Below are 20,812 nucleotides of genomic sequence, written 5' to 3' on the forward strand. Positions count from 1 at the left end.
CGCTTGTCTTGAATACAGGCAAAGGAAGAGGGAAGGTCCATTTGAGGTGGGAATGTTGCACTGGTAAAGGGGGGGATGTGTACTTTTTTATGACTAAAATTCAACTACAAACATGGTGCTTAAATAAAGATTTTTTTGGATCACATCCAGCTTTGCTCAGGAATTACTCCTGGCTCTGCACTCAGAAATCACCCTGGCAGGCATGGGGGACCATATGGGATGCCGGGATTTGAATCACCGTCCTCCTGCATGCAAGGCAAATGCCCTGCCTCCATGCTATCTCTCTGGCCCCAAATAAAGATATTATTAATAAAAAAAGAATACTGCCTTAATAAGCAGGGATTCTAAATAACAAATATGAGATGTTGAAATAACCCTGACAACTTTTTTTCAGAACTGTTAAAAATATTTATTTATAAAAACACTTGTGGGGAAACAGCAATAAGAGAGAGACCACATTTCATATAACCATCAGAATTCCATGTTGAGATTAATTCTATAAAAAAAAAACCCTAGTAGCCAGGAATGAAATTACACATGAAAAGAGAATTAATATAGAGGTAGATGATAACTCTGCTTATTGTCTGTAAGTCCTGTTTGGAGAAACTCTAGAAAACCAAGAGTTAGGAGAATGCTAGTCTAGGAGTTTGCCAGAAGCAGAATTAATTTCTTAGGGTAATTGTCTAAGGGGCTTTGGTTCCACCAATGAATAACGATTCTAATTCTACATTAAGTTCCTCGCTTTGGACACTGATATCATCTGCTTCTTCTCCAAGCTTCTTCCACCAAGGTGCTTGAACATGCTTCAGGGTAGTGAGATGGGCCTGCTTTGCCTTGGCTGCCGCTGGCCTGGATCTACTTAGAAAGAGCTCAGGTTCTTTCCCTTCAGCCTCCTTCAGACTGGGTGCCTCTGTAGTAAACAGAAAATAAACAGGTAAATCAAAGAGTTTTGTATTTACAAGAAACTTAAATCTCTTTGTTTGTTTGTTTTTAGGCCACATTTGGTGACGCTCAGGGGTTACTCCTGGCTACGTGCTCAGATATTGTGGCGCAGTGGTAGGGTGTTTTGCCTTGCAGGAGGCTGACCCAGGATGAACCTTGGTTTAATCCTTGGTGTTCCATATGGTCTCCCAAGCCAGGAGTGATTTCTGAGAATATAGCCAGGAGTAACCTGAGCGTTACCAGGTGCCGCTCTCTCAAAAACCCCCAAAACCAAAAATCCAGGGTTCAAAGAGATAGCACAGTAGTAGGGCATTTGCCTTGTACCTCACTAACCCAGGATGAACTCTGGTTCAATTCCAGGCATCCCATATGGTCCCTTGAGCCTGCAAGTAAGGACTTCTGAGCACAGAGCCAGGAGTAAATCCCTGAGTGTTGCTGGGTATGACCCCCTCACCCGAAAAAAAAAAACAAACAAACCAAAAAACAAAAATTATGATATTTGACAAAACATTTTTGAAATTTAATTTATGACATAATCTGCCTAATAGAGCCCAGCATCTTTTTTTTAATATAATTTTTATTTTGATCATAGTGTCTTACATATTGTTGACAATAACATTTTAGGTACATATTTACATAAAATCAGGGGGGATTCCCATGCCAAATTGTCCTCCCTATCCCTCCGTTGTTGTCCTACCTCCCATTTCCTCTTCCCTCACCCCCAGGGCGGCTAGAATATGTGGTCCCCTCTGTATCCAACCCACTACTTAGTAGTCTTGCACCTGTTTGGTCTTGATGCCTCCCTTATCTCCCCCTCTAACTGTAGGCAGGACTAGCTAGTTCAAGTTGCGTGGTTTTGCCTGAGAAGGAGAAGATAAATAAACTGGGGTAAGAGTCTAATACTCCCAAAATGGGTGGAATCCTTCTAGAGGCTCTCATCATCGATTTGGGAGATGAAGGAGAGAAAGAAGGTGAAACACTCCACCAGTACCAAAAAAAGTGTCAATTATCCAGTGAGGACTCCAGCTATATCGATAAGCACCACAAAAAAACAGCCGAAAAACAAAGCAAAACAGACAGACAAACAAACAAACAAAAAACAGAACAAAAACAAACAAACAAACCAAAAACACGCCATGGTCTTGAAATAAGAAACATGGCATAGCACATAACGAGGGAAAAGAAAAGAATAGAAAAAAATAAGTATAATTGGGGACGACGATTTCAATAATCACACCCAAACAGAGAAATCGACCAAAATAGATAGGTAAATAAAAATAATAATAACAATAATAAATGAAGGTAAAAGATATATATGTATATATATATATATACACACACATATATATACATATATATAAAATACCAAGTTTTTGTGCTTTTGGTATTTTTGTTTTTTCCCCTCCTGCCCTGGCACAGTAAATATTGGGGTCATTCGAAAAGGAATTCACATGGCCTAAGAAATATGGGGTTTCTCCGTCCTTGGAGTATACTGTCATGGGATCAGCTCCAGACTTTGCTCAGGATCATTTATTCTCCTGGTGGTGTTTTTTGGTGTGTGGAAGACTTCTGTTCTGTCCAGGGTGATACACTCAGAGCTCTGTGTTTAGAGGTCTCAGTATCTGCACAGATCCTGAGGTAGGACTTATGGTGAGGTCAGTTTTTGTGGTTCTAGAGGTTCTGTTACCTCAGTGTCGTTTTAGTCCATCTTCTGTGGTTGGTGACCTTGGTCTTTGCACTGAACCTAGGATGGCACCTAGGTTAGCGTCTTTCTTTGTGCTTCCAGAAGGCCCATTCTGTTGCAGTTGTCTCTGTCAGACCTTTGGGACTGGGGATCATGCTTATTGTGCAAGTCATAGTTCAAACCCTAAACTAGGGCTTTTTTATTGGTCCCAAGATGTATACTGTCTGGTCGTGGTTCTAGTAGCCAGTCATCTGTAAGTCACGATCTTGGCTTTTGGACCTACAAAGGGTGCCGAGTCTTCTGGTTTTGTCTTGTCGTTAGCTGGTAAGGTAGGCTAATCTGCTCTAAGGTCAAGTTGTTCACATTTTCCTCTTTGTCAGGATATCATGTTAGAGCTGGTCCTTGTTGTTGACCCCGCAGTATTAAGGCTGTTCCGGATGGAGTTTGTTTCCTGTAGCTGTTGTGAAGAGCTGTGCCGATTCTATGTCTGGGATCCAGGGTTCAAGGCTGGATGAATGGCATCTAATCATCTGAGGTCTATGTGATTCCACATGACATATTTTCAAGGTAGGAGATACCCCTGTATTGTAAACAACTATGAGTTCCCATCTCTAGTAGATAAGAGCTCTTTTTTTTATATGTAAGGTTTCCCCATTATTTAGTGTGTCTTTGCAGGGGGAGGTGGAGCCACATTGTATTGTCGGTGTGGTTGGGGGTGGACAGAGGGGATAACAGACACAGGTCACATACCCAAAAATGATAAAAATATATATATATAATAATTATAATAATAATAATAAAATAAAATAAAATAAATAAAAACGTATGTGCTCACAAATGTATATATAGGACCAACATTTAAAAAAAATAAATAAATAAATTTAAGGGGAAAAAAAAAAAAGAACGAAAATGAGTTAGCGAAGTTTTTAAAGGACCAAAGTGGTGCAAAAGACTACCTTACATTTGGGGGAGAGCAGATAACGAAGTGGTGTATTACAGGTCTTATGCCTATGTTGGAAGTACAGTTTTTCCCATTGTCTTTTGGGTTTTTCTTGTGATGTGTGGGTTCCCAGGCATCTTCCTATCACACCACCTGACCTTCTTCAGGTTGGTAAAAATTTGCGGCAGGGAGGTCTTGGAAGAGTTCTTGCATTGGGGATACTTTTGGACCTAGGTCCGGTTTCAAGAAACAGTCCATGTTAGGGGGAGTTGGTAGGGAGGGCCTCGCAGCATGAGTCCGCAGGGGAGTTGGCTGTCTTTTCTTGCCCGGGACGAGGTGTGGGTTTGACTGGGTGTCCCTTCTCTTGGGTGCTGAGTACTGGTTCGTTGGGGTAGGAGGTCGATCTTGTTGCCTAATAGATTAAGGACTGAGGGTGAAGTGTTTTAATATAGAGGGAGGTCTGGATGGGATTGAGGGGTGGAGGGATAGTTCCAGAGGGGGGAAAGGGTAAGGTGTATGGAAGGGGTAGGGAGGGAGAAAAGAGAAAAATACATTAGAAAGAAAGGGAGAAGAGAAAGGATAGAAAGTAAAGAAAAGAATAGAAAAGAAAAAATAACCAAGAAAGTGGTGAGAAGAGAGGAGAAAATAGCAAGGGAATGCTGGTTTGCTTGAATGTGTTCAGTGAATAGAGCATGTAGTTTGGGTCTGTACGTCGCTGTTACTGCTTCGGTGGTCTGACTGGTCACGTGCTTGAAACCCTAAAAGAAGGTAAACCTAGGGATAAAGTGTATGTTAAAGAGTTTTCTCAGGGCCAACTCGTAGTGCAAACTGGGTATGGTATCTCGTGTGGTATCCCGAGTTGCCATCTTAGCTTGTCCGCCCTTTGTATCCAAGAACGCCTGTGGACAGAAAAGCTGAGAGGTTATTTTAAATATAGTAAGATAGAGGCATTAATACGTAGTTTTATGGGATGTTTCCATTGGAGCCAGTGGTTTGCCTTGGTATTCTTTACCTGTGTTCCTGTATACAATCTCTACATGATTATTATGGGCCATTATTGTAGAAGGTTAATTACGTACCTGTTCTCTCTATGCTGCTGTTCTGGTGTTGCTGTTTTCTTTGTGGTATAATGTGTAGTCGAGAGTTTGTGTTGTTCCTTTTTCATGTGTTTTGGGCACTGTTCCGAGGTATATGTTGACTATTACAGTGGTTGGAGTTTCTACCCTGTTAGACCCTGTTATTTGATTGTTAAGTATTAGTTGTGATTGAGATGTATGTTCTATGTGCTTCAGAATAGTGCTACCGTTCTGTGTTTATCTTTTGTCTTCTGACTTACTTCGTTTAACATAACATGATCTAAGTCCATCCACGTTGCTGCAAAATCTGTGATTGTATCATTTCTGACTGCCATGTAATATTCCATTGTGTATAGATACCACATCTTAATGATCCATTCATCTGTTGTTGGACATCGCGGTTGGTTCCAAGATTTGGCTATTATACTGAGTGCTGCGATAAATAGTGGGGTGCACACGTATTTTGGAATGAATGTTCTTCCAACTTGGGGGTATATACCTAGGAGTGCAATTGCTGGGTCAAAAGGGAGCTCAATTCTGAGTTCTTTGAGTACTCTCCAGACTGTTCTCCAAAGATGTTGGACTAGGGGGCATTCCCACCAGCAGTGGATGAGAGTTCCCTTCATACCGCATCCACGCCAACAAAGATTGTTCTCAGTATTTTTGATGTGAGCCATCCTCACTGGTGTAAGGTGGTATCTCATTGTTGTCTTGATTTGGATCTCTCTGATGATGAGTGAAGGTGAGCATGTTTTCATGTGTTTGTTAGCCATCCTTCTGTCATCCTCAGAGAAGTGTCTATTCATTTCTTCTCCCCATTTTTTTATGGCTTTGTTTGGTTTTGAGGGGCTCAGTTTTCTGAGTGCTTTGTAAGTTCTAGATATCAGCCCTTTATCTGATATGTCTAGTAAAAAGATTTTTTCCCATTCTGTTAACTGTCTTCTTGCATTAAGTAAGGTTTCTTTCGCCATGCAGAAGCTTTTTAGTTTGATGTAGTCCCATTTGTTTATGTTTGCTGCTAAGGTTCTTGCCATTGGTGCTCCATTCTCAAAGACCTTTTTGATATATAGGTCTTCGAGTGTTCTCCCTATTTTATTCTCAATAAACTTTATAGATTCGGGTCTGATTTCAAGGTCTTTGATCCATTTTGAGTTGACTTTTGTATAAGGAGTGAGGTATGGGTTGATTTTCACTTTCGTACATGTGGTTTTCCAGTTGTGCCAACACCATTTGTTGAATAGGCTTTCTTTGTTCCATTTCATATTCTTGCCTCTTTTATCAAATATTAGTTGGCTGTATATCTGGGGGTTTATGTCTGGGAATTCTGTCCTGACCCACTGGTCTGAAGTCCTGTCTCTGTTCCAGTACCATGCTGTTTTGATTACTATGGCTTTATAGTATAGTTTCAAGTTAGGTAAGGAGATTCCACCCAGCTTCTTGTTTTTCAGTATGTGTTTGGCTATCCTGGGTCTTTTGTGGTTCCAGATGAATTTTGTTAATGATTGTTCTAATTCTTTAAAGAATTGTGTCTGGATTTGGATAGGGATTGCATTAAATCTATATAGGAGTTTGGGTAGGATAGTCATTTTGATTATGTTAATTCTACCTATCCATGAGCATGGGATGTTCTTCCATTTCTTTAGATCGTCTTCAATTTCTTTCTGGAGTGTTTTGAAGTTTTCCTGGTATAGGTCTTTCACTTCTCTTGTAAGGTTGATTCCTAGATACCTGATATTTTTTGATACTATCTTAAATGGAATTGTATTTTTAATCTCTCTCTCCTCAACTTCATTTTTTGTATATAGAAACGCTACTGTCTTTTGTGTATTGACTTTGTATCCAGCCACTTTGCTGTATTGGCTGATTGTTTCTAGGAGTTTTACTGTGGACTCTTTAGGGTTTTTAATGTATATCATCATATCGTCGGCAAATAGAGATAGCTTGTGTTCCTCTTTCCCTATTTGAATTCCTTTGATTCCCTTCTCTTGTCGGATTGCTATTGCTAGGACTTCTAAGGTTATATTGAATAAGAGTGGAGAGAGTGGACAGCCTTGTCTAGTTCCTGACCATAGTGGGAATGCTTCTAGTTTCTCGCCATTAAGTATAATGTTGGCTGTTGGCTTTTCATATATAGCTGTAACTATCTTGAGGAAAGTTCCTTCTAACCCTATTTTTCTGAGTGTCTTTAACATGAAAGGATGTTGGATTTTGTCAAATGCCTTCTCTGCATCGATTGATATGATCATGTGGTTTTTGTCTTTCGTGTTGTTGATGTGATGTATCAAATTGATTGATTTGCGTATGTTGAACCAACCTTGCATTCCTGGTATGAATCCCACTTGGTCGTGATGTATGATCTTTTTGATGAAGTGCTGAATTCGGTTTGCTAAGATTTTGTTAAGTATCTTTGCATCTATGTTCATTAGTGAGATTGGTCTGTAGTTTTCTTTTTTGGTGGTGTCTTTGCCTTCTTTGGGAATGAGTGTGATATTAGCCTCATAAAAAGAGTTGGGGAGGATTCCTGTTTTTTCTATGGTTTGGAAAAGCCTATGAAAAAGTGGTAGTAAGTCTTCTTGAAATGTTTGATAGAATTCACTTGTAAATCCATCTGGGCCTGGGCTTTTGTTCTTAGGGAGTTTTTTAATTACGTCTTCAATTTCCTCTGAGGTGATTGGTCTGTTTAGGCTTTCTAGATCTTCCTTTTCCAGTCTTGGAAGAGGGTGTTTGTCTAAGAATCTGTCGATTTCTACTGGGTTCTCTAGCCTAGTTGAGTATAGTTGTTCATAGTATGTTCTCATGATATGTTGTATTTCTTGGGGTTCTGTTGTAATCTCTCCCCTTTCATTTGTGATCCTGCTGATTTGGGTGTTTTCCCTCTTTTTTTTGGTGAGTTTTGCCAATGGTTTGTCTATCTTGTTTATTTTTTCGAAAAACCAACTCCTGGTCTCATTGATTTTTTGTATTGTTTTCTTGGTTTCGATGTTGTTTATTTCTGCTCTGGTTTTTATTATTTCTTGCCTTCTGGTTGTGGTTGGATTTCTCTGTTGCTGTTGTTCCAATTCTTTGAGGTGATCTTTTAAACTGTTGGTTTTGTTATTTTCCTGTTTCTTGACATAGGCCTCTATTGCTATGAGTTTCCCCCTAATTACTGCTTTTGCTGTGTCCCATAAATTTTGACATGTTGTCTCTTCATTGTCATTTGTCTCAAGGAATCTTTTTATTTCTTCCTTGAGTTGTTCTTTGATCCAGCTGTTGTTGAGCAGGATGTTGTTTAATCTCCAGGTACTAGTTTTCCTCCATTGCTTCTTCTTGACATCAATTTTAACCTCTGTTGCATAGTGATCTGAAAGGGTACTTCTTATGATCCTTACCTTTGTGGTCTTATATAGGTTGGCTTTGTATCCTAATACATGGTCTATTCTGGAGAAGGTTCCATGTGGGTTTGAGAAGAATGTGTATTCTGCTTTCTGGGGATGGAGGGCTCTATATAAATCTATTAGCCCTAAATCTTCCAATTTTTCATTTAGAGCTCTTATTTCTTTGTTATTTTTCTGTTTGGTGGATCTGTCCAGTGGTGATAGTGGAGTATTGAGGTCCCCTACTATTATCACATTTCCTTTCATGTGTTTCTCCAGGTTTGCCAGTAGTTGCCTCACATATTTTGCTGACTCTACATTAGGTGCATAGATATTGATCAGGGTTAGTGTTTCTTGATCTAATGTTCCCCTGATCAGTAAGTAGTGTCCCTCTTTGTCTCTGATCACTTTCTTGAGGTTGAATACAATTTGGTCTGATATAAGAATGGCTGTCCCTGCTCTTTTTTGTTTTCCATTGGCCTGAATAATTACTTTCCATCCTTTTATTCTAAGACTGTGCTTATCCTGTAGCTGTACGTGTGTTTCTTGCAGACAGCAGAAGTCCAGTTTATTTTTCCTAACCCAGTTCTCTACTATGTGTCTTTTAAATGGAGAGTTTAGTCCGTTCACATTTAGGGAAATTATTGATAGAGAGGACTGTTGTGCAGTTGTATTGTGTGCAGTGGTTGTTGTTACAATCGGGGGTTTGGATTGTGTAATTCATCTCTGAGTAAGTCGCTTAGGATCGGCTTAGTTTGCACAAATAGTTCAAGTTCGTTCATGTTTGAGAATGTTTTTAGTCTGCCCTCCCATATGAATGATAGTTTTGCTGGGTATTGGACCCTGGGTTGGAAGTTTCTTTCATTCAGTCGTGTAAATATGTCATTCCACTGTCTTCTTGCTTGAATTATTTCAAATGGAAGATCCGGTTTGATTCTTATGTCCTTTCCTTTGTACTTGAGGTTTTTTTTCTCCCTTATTGCTTTTAGGAGTTCCTCTTTCTCTTTGTTTTTTGCCATTTGGATTATTATGTGTCTTGGTGTGGGTTTATTAGGGTCTATTTTATTAGGGACTCTCTTGACTTCCTGGATTTGTCCTGAAGTGTCTTTCCAGAGTGTGGGGAAGTTCTCTGTTATTATCTCCCTGACTACCTGTTCTTCCCCCTTCCCTATTTCCTCCCCTTCTGGTATACCCACAATTCTTAGATTGTTTCTTTTGTCTTTGTTCATTAGATATTGGATTTTTCCTTCCAGTGCTTTGCCTTTTATTTCTTTGTTGGTTTCTTGATCTTTTTTTGATTGTAGTTTTCCTTCGAGTTCTTCGATGTGCTTCTCCAACTCTGTGTTTCTGCTCATAAGACTTGCTACTTTGTCTTTTAAGTCCTTCACTTCTTTTTGTATGGAATCTCTCATGTTCTTTGACATTTCTTCTTTAATTTGGCTGATTCGTTCGTCCATGGATTTCTTATACTCGGTTGCTAGGGTTTCTTTCAATTCTTTTATTAATTCTTGCATTTCCTTCCTCATGACAGCTTTTAGGTCTTCTTCCCGTGGATCTGTGCGTTTTGGTGGACTTGGAAATTTGATAGGGTTTGTCATGGTGTCTCCAGTTATTAGCGATTTCCTTGCTTTACGCATTGTTCTTTGTATTTAATGGTGTATTTTGGAGTGCTGTGGCTTCTAATTTTGGCCTGCTTTGACCCCTTCCTGAAGGTGTTTCTAGAGGGGCCTGTTGGGTGAGTTTGTTGAGCCTAGCCCTTTCTCCTCCCCTTTGCTTCCTAGAGTTCAGCCTTCCTGCTGTGGGTCTTTTCCCTTTTCTGCTCCTTATTTCTGTCAGCGGTGCAGTTCCACTCCTGGCCACAATGGTTACTGGCGCTGTTGAGCCTAGCTCTCAATCCCCCCTCCTTTCTCTGGGAGTCAATGGATTTCCGCCCCCTCCAAACCTCCCTTGAAGGAGTTCCCTCAGTCTACCCTTTCAGGCTCTGCCCTCACCCTTGGGGAGTCCCTGATCCGCTCCAGGGCCCAAGGGGGTGGATTGCTCTAGGTCACCTGAGAGTCCAGATAGCTGGCCCTATCTCCCCCGACTATTCCGGTTGCTCAACTTGCCTTTCCAGGCGCCCACCTGGGGGAAGGGACTCACTGGGGGGGGGAGTTGGTCCTGACGACAAGGAAACAAAGTCTCACCCAAGCCGCACAGGAAACAAAGTCTCCCCCAGGCCGCACAAGGGAGCAAAATCTCACCCAAGCCGCACAGAAAACCCTGTCTCCCCCAAGCCGCACAAGGGAGCAAAACTCTCACCCAAGCCCCACAGGGAACCAAGTTTCCTCCGAGCCGCACAAGGGAGCAAAACTCTCACCCAAGCCGCACAGAAAACCCTGTCTCCCCTGAGCCGTACAAGGGAGCAAAACTCTCACCCAAGCCGCACAGAAAACCCTGTCTCCCCCGAGCCGTACAAGGGAGCAAAACTCTCACCCAAGCCGCACAGGAAACAAAGTTTCCTCCGAGCCGCACAAGGGAGGGAACTCTCACCCAAGCCCCACAGGAAACAAAGTTTCCCCCGAGCCGCACAAGGGAGCAAAACTCTCACCCAAGCCGCACAGAAAACCCTGTCTCCCCCAAGTCGCACAAGGGAGCAAAACTCTCACCCAAGCCACACAGGGAACCAAGTTTCCTCCGAGCCGCACAAGGGAGGGAACTCTCACCCAAGCCACACAGGAAACAAAGTTTCCCCCGAGCCGCACAAGGGAGCAAAACTCTCACCCAAGCCGCACAGGGAACCAAGTTTCCCCTGAGCCGCACAAGGGAGCAAAACTCTCACCCAAGCCGCACAGAAAACCCTGTCTCCCGAGCCCAGCATCTTTAACATTAATAATTTTGATTTGACACAAACGAATAACAAAGAGGAAGTTATGGAATTTGCAACATTGCAAAATACTCTGTGCTGGTTATGATCTAGATGTATTCTCTGGTGAAGAAACAATAGTCCATCAATGGTGTTACCCTCCTAAATATTTTGAATAGCACAAAATCTTGCAAAGGGTGCTACTTTTAGGAAATAAAATGGAAGGTGTACTTACTCATTAACTGTTCAATGTTAGTGCTGATCTGAGCCATTAAAGCCTCCCTGTGCTGTTGGGCTCTTTCTTCTAAGGCCCTGCCCATAAAGTAGTGTTGCAGGAGTTCTTGAGCTTGGGAATGGCGCTCCCTGCTTGTAGCATCTGACATCTGAGAGACCTAAGAAGAGAGGATAGAAAACAATTCCAGAGAAGACATTTCTAAGTATGTCTCACCCAACTATTTAGCAAAAAATTCTTAAATGCCAGAACTTAAACTATTTCATTTCTTATCCTAATCTCATTTCCAAATTTATCCAAGTTAGTGTTTCTTAAACTTTTTATACTTTTGCCCTGGAAATGCAAAGTCAGTAAGTTTTTTTCTTAAAAATATTTGGGCCACACCCAGTGGTGCTCATCAGGGGTACTCCTGGATCTGTGCTCAGAAATCGCTTCTGGCAGGCTTGGGGGGACTTATGGGATGGTGGGGAGCAAAGTTTGGTTGATCCCAGGTCACTGTGCTATTGTTCCAGCCCAATATCCATTAAGTTCTAACAGAAAGACCTTGGGTTCATTATGTACATGATTCGGAGTAAATATTTGGTCACTGTGTGGGTCTGATGAGTTAGTATTTGACTTGGTGATAGAGTGTTGCCAAAGTCTAGAAGTACTAAGGGTCACTAATATCATATCCAGCAGTTACTTCAAGGCTACTAATAATACGAGTGGCAGCAGCATGTAGGTGTCAGGATCCTTAGGGTTCTGAGTATTAAGGAACCTTGAATACGTAAAAAAAAACTTTGAACAACTTTTACAGCACTTCTCTGATATTATTTTATTTCATTTTTTGGGGTGATGTCTCTCTAGTGGTGTTTAGGGACACTGAAGCCATTTCTAGTAAAATCTGGTTTCGCGGGCCCGGAGAGATAGCACAATGGCGTTTGCCTTGCAAGCAGCCAATCCTGGACCAAAGGTGGTTGGTTCGAATCCCGGTGTCCCATATGGTCCCCCATGCCTGCCAGGAGCTATTTCTGAGCAGACAGCCAGGAGTAACGCCTGAGCAATGCCGGGTGTGGCTCAAAAACAAAACAAAACAAAAAAAATCTGGCTTTGCAGTATTGTGTTTTGGGAGCCACATTCAGTATTGCTCAGGGGCTATTCCTGGTTCTGCACTCAGGAATTACTCCTGGAGGGTTCAGAGGACCATCTGTGATGCCAGGGTTCAAACTCAGATTAGCTATGTAAAAGCAAAAATGTTCCCCCCACTGTACTATCACTTTACTTAAAGATTATTAATATCTGAAAATAAAAGGTAGGCCAAGAACATTACAAATGTAAGGAATACTGTGGTCATAAAATTAAAATATATCAACATTTCTGTTGTATAAGCAGCATTTCCACGATAAAGCTGTATGAGGGAAACAGTCAAATGATTTAGATGATTAACTCCTGAATATCATTAATAGTTTAATAGTTTTTTCATATGTGTTATATATGTATGAGTAGATATATAATAATTATTATTGATTGGAAGTTACATTTACTCTACAAAAGTTTCAAAACAGTACTACATGTACTGGTCATGCATTATAATGACTAAGTCTTGTTGACACATTATGGAAAAGAAATAACATGAAGCAAAGTAATTTTCCCTACAACTTATTCCTTCATGTAATAATTAAAGATGACTCTAAAAACTACTAATTCTATTGTAAAGCCACTGTTCTATCTTATACCAGTAACACACACATATGCAAATGAAACACTATTTTCTTGGTGAATATTAACACTGGAATAATGACAGACGTTACATACTGGATGCCTTCTGATATAGTCATCCACTTGCTGCTTCAATTTAACTTTGCGTGCATCTGTGAGTTCTGGAAGTCCTTGCCAAAGAGCAAACAGTTTCTTTTTCTGACGTCTCCTTGCTAGGAATTTAAGAGTCTAGGAAGGAAAAGAAAATCTGTGTAATTCTTTCATAATCAACGTAACTGTTTTTTTACATCACATATAGTAGTGATAACACTACAACAATGTTTAACTGAGTGTGAAAGAAGAGAGCAATAAAATCATGATAAAGAGAAGGAAGACATTACTTCATCCGTCCACCATCCAAGCCCATCCTAAGGGCTTAATGCAACATTCACTTTTAAATTATATCCGTCTCTAGTGCTTTAATGTTTAACAAGTACTCTTCATGTACTACTTGAAGAGTGACCAATAAAAAGTAAAAAATAATAGGTACCGGATTGTAAATCTTAATTCTAGTAATTGACAAATGACAGGATTTTGAGTAAATCATCTTATATTTGTAAGGATAGTTTTGTTTGCTTATTTGTTATTGAGCCACACTGGTGGTGCTCAGGGGTTACTCCTGGTTCTCGGTTCAGAAATCACTCCTGGTAGGTTCAGTGGACCATATGGCATACTGGGGACTGAACCTGGATCTGCTGCATGCAAGGCAAATACCCTACCCAATGTGCTGTCACTCTGGCCCCAGTATAAGGATAGGTATTCTATGTCAATGGAAAAAAGATCTTCCAATTGTACTTAACTTACAGAATTATGAAGAGACAGTGTGAAAAACAACTTAGTAAATAAAAAAACATACTTTCTGAATCTTCCTTCTCAAGCCCTTAAACATACAGCTCCAGATGAAACAAAGCTTGTAATAGCACAAGAAAACAAACAATATTTCTAGAGACAACTTATTTACCCAGTTTACTTCCCACTGCTTTTCACTTATCACTTTTCTTTACTTTTATCTATTTATTTTTTATTTTTTGTCACACCCCACAGCACTCAGGATTTACTCCTGGCTCTATGCTCAGAAATCGCCCCTGGCAGGCACAGGGAACCATATGGGATGCTGGGATTCGAACCACCATCTTTCTGCATGAAAGGCAAACACCTTACCTCCATGCTATCTCTCTGGCCCCTTTTCTTTACTTTTAATTTGAATAAATATTAAGTAAAGGGTTTGAAAATTATGGTACAAAAGCTAAATCTTGTTTACTGCCCATTTATTTCCATATGGCCTGAGTTTCAGAATGTTTATCAGAGATCAGAAAAATATAAGGGGTAAGGTGCTTTCTTTACATGTGACAGGTGCTAGTTGAATCCCTGGCACTGCATTTGTATTGCCCTTCACCAACAAAAAGGACACTTAGCACATAGCCATGAATATTTCTGCATCCCCTCACCTACTGGTTGGCTTCCTTGCTGTGATCCCATATTTATGTAATTTTACTATGGCATCTTTGGAATATACTATGGAAATATCCTTGGAATAAATCCTAGAAAAATCCTTGAAAACACCTGTTCTAAAAGACACCATAATCATCACTTTACATTTGAGCTACTTAAGAGATGAGGAATCACACAAATCTTGCAGCATTATATAAGAAATGGAAGAGAATTCTGCTGATGGCAGGTGGGTAAAGATGGTACTCTTCTCTACTGTACATTTTCAACTAAATGATAAAGTGAGGGAGAAAAGAAGGTTGAAAAAAATCAGTTTCTAAAAAAAACAGGTCTTCAAGACCTAAACTTTAACAATCTAAACTCAAAGAGGCCTGTTACCCTGGCAGGCTAGGGGACAAAGGTTAGTGGGATAGGATGCACTCTAGTTCCATTGGTGGAGGGAGATTGACACTGGTGGTGGGAAGGGCCCCGACATTGTTTATCTAAAATTCAACTATGAAGGTCTCCGTAGGTCACAATAAAACAGGTCTTCAAAAAACAAACAAACAAACAAACAAACAAACAAAAAACCAGGTCTTCAAGGGAAGAGTTAGAAGAAAAAATATTGAAGAGGAAAACCATAACATAACACTGGTGGGCTACTAAACTTTGCAAGTAGGAAGACTGAAATTTAATCATGCCTTTAAAATGTAAGGGTTAATGTCCAGAGGGGTCTCTAATATTTGATTTTTGAGGAATGCATCAGTAAAAAGAGTTATGATCAGTTTTGAAAGGAAGTGGTTAGGACCCCAGGGACTAAAGAGCTATTCAGAGCTTTATCTACTACATGAGGCTATCAGACAATTCCTACCCAAAATCTAGGATGGGGACAGACAAACAAGCAAAATAAAAAAAAAAAAAGTACCAGAGTTGACTTAACTAAGGAGGTGAAATAAATATATAAATCCTCATAAACATATACATTCCTCTAAAAGGAAAAGAAGATAAAGGAAAGGAAAACATTCAATTTTAATGAATTAGAATAATTAATTGTATCATTAAAATAACTGCCTTTCTCAAAGTACTACACAGATTCAAGGGGTCAATAACAAGTGTGTTGAAATCCAATAATGGTGCCTAACTGTTCATTGTAGCTAATGACTGAAATGCTCAAATAGTCTGAGATAGAATGAAGCAGTGCATACCTCTTATCTCCCTAGTACCTAATCTACACCACTGAATGGCTTTTTGTTTTTGTTTTTGTGTAACACCTGGCAGCACTCAGGGGTTACTCCTGGCCCTACACTAAGAAATTGCTCCTGGCAGGCACAGGAGACCATATGGGATGCTGGGATTAAAACCATTGTCCTTCTGCATGCAAGGCAAATGCCCTACCTCCGTGCTATCTCTCTGGCCCCTTGATTGGCTTTTAAAAATGTTATAAAGGGCTTATCAGATAAAATTCACCAGATGCTATTCAAAATCCCAGGTTGGTCATATGCAAGGCAAAAGTGCCTGTCCATTGTACTATCTCTCCAACCTGGGCACTATTACTAGTTAAGTATAATAAGCTGCCTTCCCATAAATTAGATCATCTAATACACATAACATAGCAAAAATGATAGCATTTATTTAAAATACACTTGTCATAGCTGGTACAACTAAGACAGATTCACAAAGCCTTGAGGAGTTCTCAGCCCAGCAAAAAAGAAAAATTATAATTTTTCTGTCAAACCAGTTGTGTTCAGGGCTTACTTTGAGCTCTGTGCTCAAGGATCACTTCTAGTCATACTCAGGGTATCATTGAGAGTACTGGGAATTGAATTTAGGTTGACTGTGAGTAAAGCGAGTAACCTACCCATTGTACTATATCTCTGGTCCTAAAGAAAATAAATTATCAATAACATTGTAGTATGATAAATGATACATGAGTCTACTGAAATACACGACTGAGATATCTAAATCAGCTTGGGAGAGTGGCTACTTGTAGTATATGAAAAAGTTTCCATAAGATTATTCTTGGAATTGTTGTATATAAAAGTATTTCCTTAGGATTGTTCTGTGACTATTGCCCCTGATTTGCAAGGGCCTGGGGACTGGCCCTGTAGGCATTTCCCTGCATTGGGAAGCTCCTGAGGAGCTTGATTTAACAAAAGATGGCAATTTCTTTTGATATGGCCCTGTTTTCCACAATGGTAACAGAATTGTCTCCAGGGTGTAGTGTTAAAACCTGTCCCTGTGTTATTATTAGGGAGATTTCCAGATCTGCAATCTTTTGCCCAGTGGCGACCTCTCTAGCATTTTGGGCAGAGAACAGGCTTTGGGGCGGTGCTTTTTCCCCGGGGGTTGAAGGGCTTTGTTCCCTTAGTGATTACAAGGGTTTGCACCGGATCCAGGTTTGCTGAAGAATGGGGCATATCATAAACATTTCTGCAGGCATATAAAAAATCATTTAAGTCAGTTTTGTCCTGCAAAAGGGCCAATATCAATTTGCAGGCCGAATTCGCATTATAATAAGCCAAACTTTTTTTCTAAATATTTTCTAACCTGCTTATCTTTGATTTGTGTTTTCAAAGCATCTTTAAGTTTAGCTACAAATTTGATATATGGCTCATGGGGACGTTGGGTAATTCTTAAAAAGGTTCCTGCACCTGTGCTGTTCATATCAATTTTTTCCCATGAAGATACTGCAATATCTTTAATTATGTTTAAGATTTCCTTAGGTAAAGCAGCTTGTGCCTGAATACCTGCATATTGATTTTCTGCCATTAATAATTCATATGAGAGATTGACCCCTGGCACTCGTTTTTTTTTGTTCCATCTGATGGAGAGCCTTAATTGGAAAAGGTTCAGAAAAAAAATAGCTTCTACAAGCAGACTAATTTTCTGAGAACAACCTTTGGCTTGAATTTGGATTTTGACTTTGAAAATTTCGAACTGGACTTTTAGAACTCTGAACATCCAAAAGCCCCTTGCAAAAAAGCTGTGGCCTCAAAACCTGCTTGCAAAGTGCCGCCCGGAGGGGAAAAAAGGCAGCTGCAATCAGCCAAGAACTCCCGGCTTTGTGGCAGAAAAGCAGCGAAAAGCGCTTAATCCGGCCCAAAGCGGAGAGCCTTGGATCCGCCCTCCAAATCAGAAAGGTGAAACAGCGAGCGAACCTGCTGCGAGACCTGGGACCACACAGTCAACAAAAGTGCGAGCAAACCCGAGCAAACCATCTGCGGGGCCTGGGACTATGGAAGTAAACCACATGGTGAGAACAGTGTGGGACAAATTAATCATCTGGACATTTGGTTTTAGGTGAAGGAATTTCACAATTGGTGTTGGTAATGGGAAAAAATTAGCTAGTAGTGTAAAAAAATAAAAAAGGGAGTAATAACAGCTTAGCCCATTTAAAGATCTAATTTCTAACCGCCTGCATCTTTGTCTTGATTAAGTCATTTTCTTTATAATTTAAATGTGTTTTGTTTTCCATAGCTAATATTTTCAATTGCAAAATGTTTTACTGTGTGTATTTTAATGTACTTAGCCTGTTTTTAAAATGTATGTTATGTATTTATGCTGTAGTACTTGTGTGTAGGGAAGGTTAATAGGAACAAAAAGTTCCCCCAATATAGTTTAAAAGTATAGGAACATGAAAGTTCCGGAATAGTGCTTGGTAGAAAAGCATTAAGAAAATTTTAAGTTACAGGTGTATAGTATATTTTGCAGAAAGGTTTTTTTTTTTGAAAAGGTCTGGTATGTTAATTTTCACTTTATTACATTGTTGCATAAAACTATTAACCCACCTTTGGCTAAAGTGGAGTCAGGATTACAAAAGGTTCTTTTATATTTCAAAGAAGGGGGAGATGAAGCCTCATCCCTCCTTTCTTCCTAGGTAACTTGACCTTACCTGCAAGACCCCACCCATTCTTGAGAGGGGTCTTGGAAAAGGTAGATAAGGCCTTTGACCCAGGGGATTAGGCCCTTTGCCCTTTTGGTCTTTGGCCAGCATGGAGGTGAAATGGAAGATGGCTGAAAGGAGTTAAGATGCAGGGCTAGCTAAGGATGGCTGAATGCTTAAAAGGTTATGATATAGGCCACACATGTGGTGTTAGGGTATGAATAAAGCTGATATTTCCTGATGCCTGTCTCTGGATGAGTGATTCTGCCGTTCACCTAAACCTGGGACCCGCCAGCTGAATGGGGATTGCGGAGCCACATGGCCTGGGATGGCAGGGAAAAATCCCTCCATCCATCCTTCACAATCCACCTCCATCGTTAATTATTTAATGCAACAGCTACTAATTACTTGTTTTGTATAAGAAAAAACTAAGACACACAAAAAGAGTAGCTTGATTAGTAATCTACAGTTGATAAAAAAGCCAATTCTGAACCCATGTTTTGTTCTATAATACAATATTCTTTTTACTACATTAGACTCACTGCTCTCTGAAGTGTGACTGCTGCTTTATACTCTGTGAGAGATGGCATCTGTTGATGAAAATTTTTCCTTCCCCTGTACCCTCGCCAATGTTTCTGGATAACCAATGCCGATTTTTCTTCTATTTCCCTATTATGTTTTTCCACTTGACCTAAAAAGGTAATAGACACTATTAAAACAAGTTTACTACCAGGCGTTTTCAAGTTCTGGATTCAGATCATTGACAATAATAACCTAGTAGTCTTTTGTATTTCAATATCATTATATTCCACTATTGCACAATATTCTTAAATTTTGAAATAAAGCTCCAAAAGTTTTCTCAGATAATGTAGTTTAAAATACTATTTTAAAATAAATAAAATACGATTTCATTTTAGTTTAAATACTATTACTTTATGGTGGCACAACAATAAAGGCTGAATATCTAGTTGCAAGAAAACTTTGAAAAGATACTAACAAATAACTCAGAACCACCAGAGAATGGGTAAATATATGTAGGGACTGGAAAGAGTATAGAAGGGAAAGCACTTGATCTGCATGTGGTAAACTTGGGTTTGTTCCCCTGCACCATGTATAGTTTCTAAGCACTGATAGGGGTAGCCACTAAGCATAGAACCAGGAGTAAGAACAGAGTACAATCAGATGTGGCCTCTTGAAAACAAAAATGAAAATTATATATAATAAAATGTGTGATTTTTTTTACTGTATGTTCTTCCAGAAATTTTTTGGCAGTGTCAATTCTATAAAAACTTTCTTTGTTCTTTCTGAGAGTTGGTGGAGGTGAGAGAAGGAAAAGTGTATGTATGGGGAATCAGGTAGATGATAGGTCAGTTAGTAGTTGGGGAATATAAAGAATAGAGATTAGAGGGGAAGACAATAACTGAGGCAGATAGACCTGCAGTGGGGTCCTTTTAGTGACCCAGATGTGCCACTTTCTCACCCAGGTCAGTGGTCCCAGAGAGAAAGAGAAGCACCAGGTAAACAGAGGACTTCCAACCATCCCAGGGGGTTCTGCTTTGCTCTGCAATAGTTTATTTCTTTCACCCAATGAGCTACACCACAACACATAATAAAGATCTCCAGAATACAAAGGTAAAAAATGGGAAAACAATATAGAACCTCACTATGCTTAGTGACTGAAGGAGGTAGATCAGTAGACCAAACCACTATCTGCCAGCTATTTAACTTGTCTGATAAGGACTTCAGAGAGGAAATGTTAAAGATATTCAATGAACTCAAAGAAACCATGGAATAATATCCAAGGGATATTAGAAAACTTCAAACTTCAAAAATATGACAAAACTTCAAAATATGACAAAACTGGAAAACTTGGTAGGCAAAACTCACTCACTAGAAGGCTTCAACAAGAGATTAACAACTATTGATGAGAGAATTGTTGAGCTCAAAGACGAGTTATATAACATCTTTAGACAACAGCAAAAGATGGAAAAAGACTATTAAATGAACAGCTGACAAGAGAACTTTGAGATAAATTCAAGTAGAACAAATTAAGAATCATCAGCATTCCAGAGGGCTAGGATGAGGAAGTCATAGATATCATTGATAACAAGTTTGCAGCATGTACTCACATTCCAGATTCCCAAAGAGTACTAGTTAAAGATATCCAAATAAAAATATTCCAAGACACATTCTAATCAGAATAATGAAATCTGTAGACAGAGATAGGACACTGAAAGAAGCAAGATCAAAGAAGGAAATCATATAGAAAGGAGAATTTTCAAGTTTACAGAAGATTTATTGCAAGCAAATTTTTAGACCTGAAGACAATTGTGGGATATAGTAAAAAAAATTAAACAAAATGAATGCCACACCAACAATATGCTAGCCAGTCAGATTTCAAGGAACAATATACAGCTTTGAGGATATACAATAGCTCAGGAACTTTATAGATTTAAAATTAACTTTAAAAGAACTGAAGAGGGTACTTTAAATTTAGTCATAAAATTGGCCTATATATGGATCAACATGGAAACTATTATGCTGAGTGAAATAGGTTGAGGAAGAGAGATAGGCACAGAATAGTCTCACTCATTTGTAAAATATAAGAAAATAATAAAACAATATGGTAATAATGCCAAAAACAATAGAGATGAGGTCCAATAGAGATGATATGAAGCTTACCACAAAGAGT

General features: G+C 39.5%; 1 protein-coding gene across 1 annotated transcript in view; it reads right to left on the bottom strand.

The window, feature by feature from the left end:
• Positions 1-384: 384 nt before the first annotated feature.
• The window catches only part of IQCB1 (IQ motif containing B1), a 71,014-nt gene continuing 50,586 nt past the window's right edge, over positions 385-20,812 (bottom strand). The window contains exons 10-13 of the mRNA XM_049785899.1: positions 18,663-18,811; positions 12,867-12,998; positions 11,076-11,232; positions 385-910 (exon numbers count right to left, since the gene is read on the bottom strand). Coding sequence (XP_049641856.1) covers positions 684-910; positions 11,076-11,232; positions 12,867-12,998; positions 18,663-18,811 — 665 coding nt within the window. The 3' untranslated portion in view covers positions 385-683. The remainder of the gene's footprint in view (positions 911-11,075; positions 11,233-12,866; positions 12,999-18,662; positions 18,812-20,812) is intronic.

This window comes from Suncus etruscus, chromosome 13, assembly GCF_024139225.1.
Source record: "Suncus etruscus isolate mSunEtr1 chromosome 13, mSunEtr1.pri.cur, whole genome shotgun sequence".
NCBI classification, from domain to species: domain Eukaryota; kingdom Metazoa; phylum Chordata; class Mammalia; order Eulipotyphla; family Soricidae; genus Suncus; species Suncus etruscus.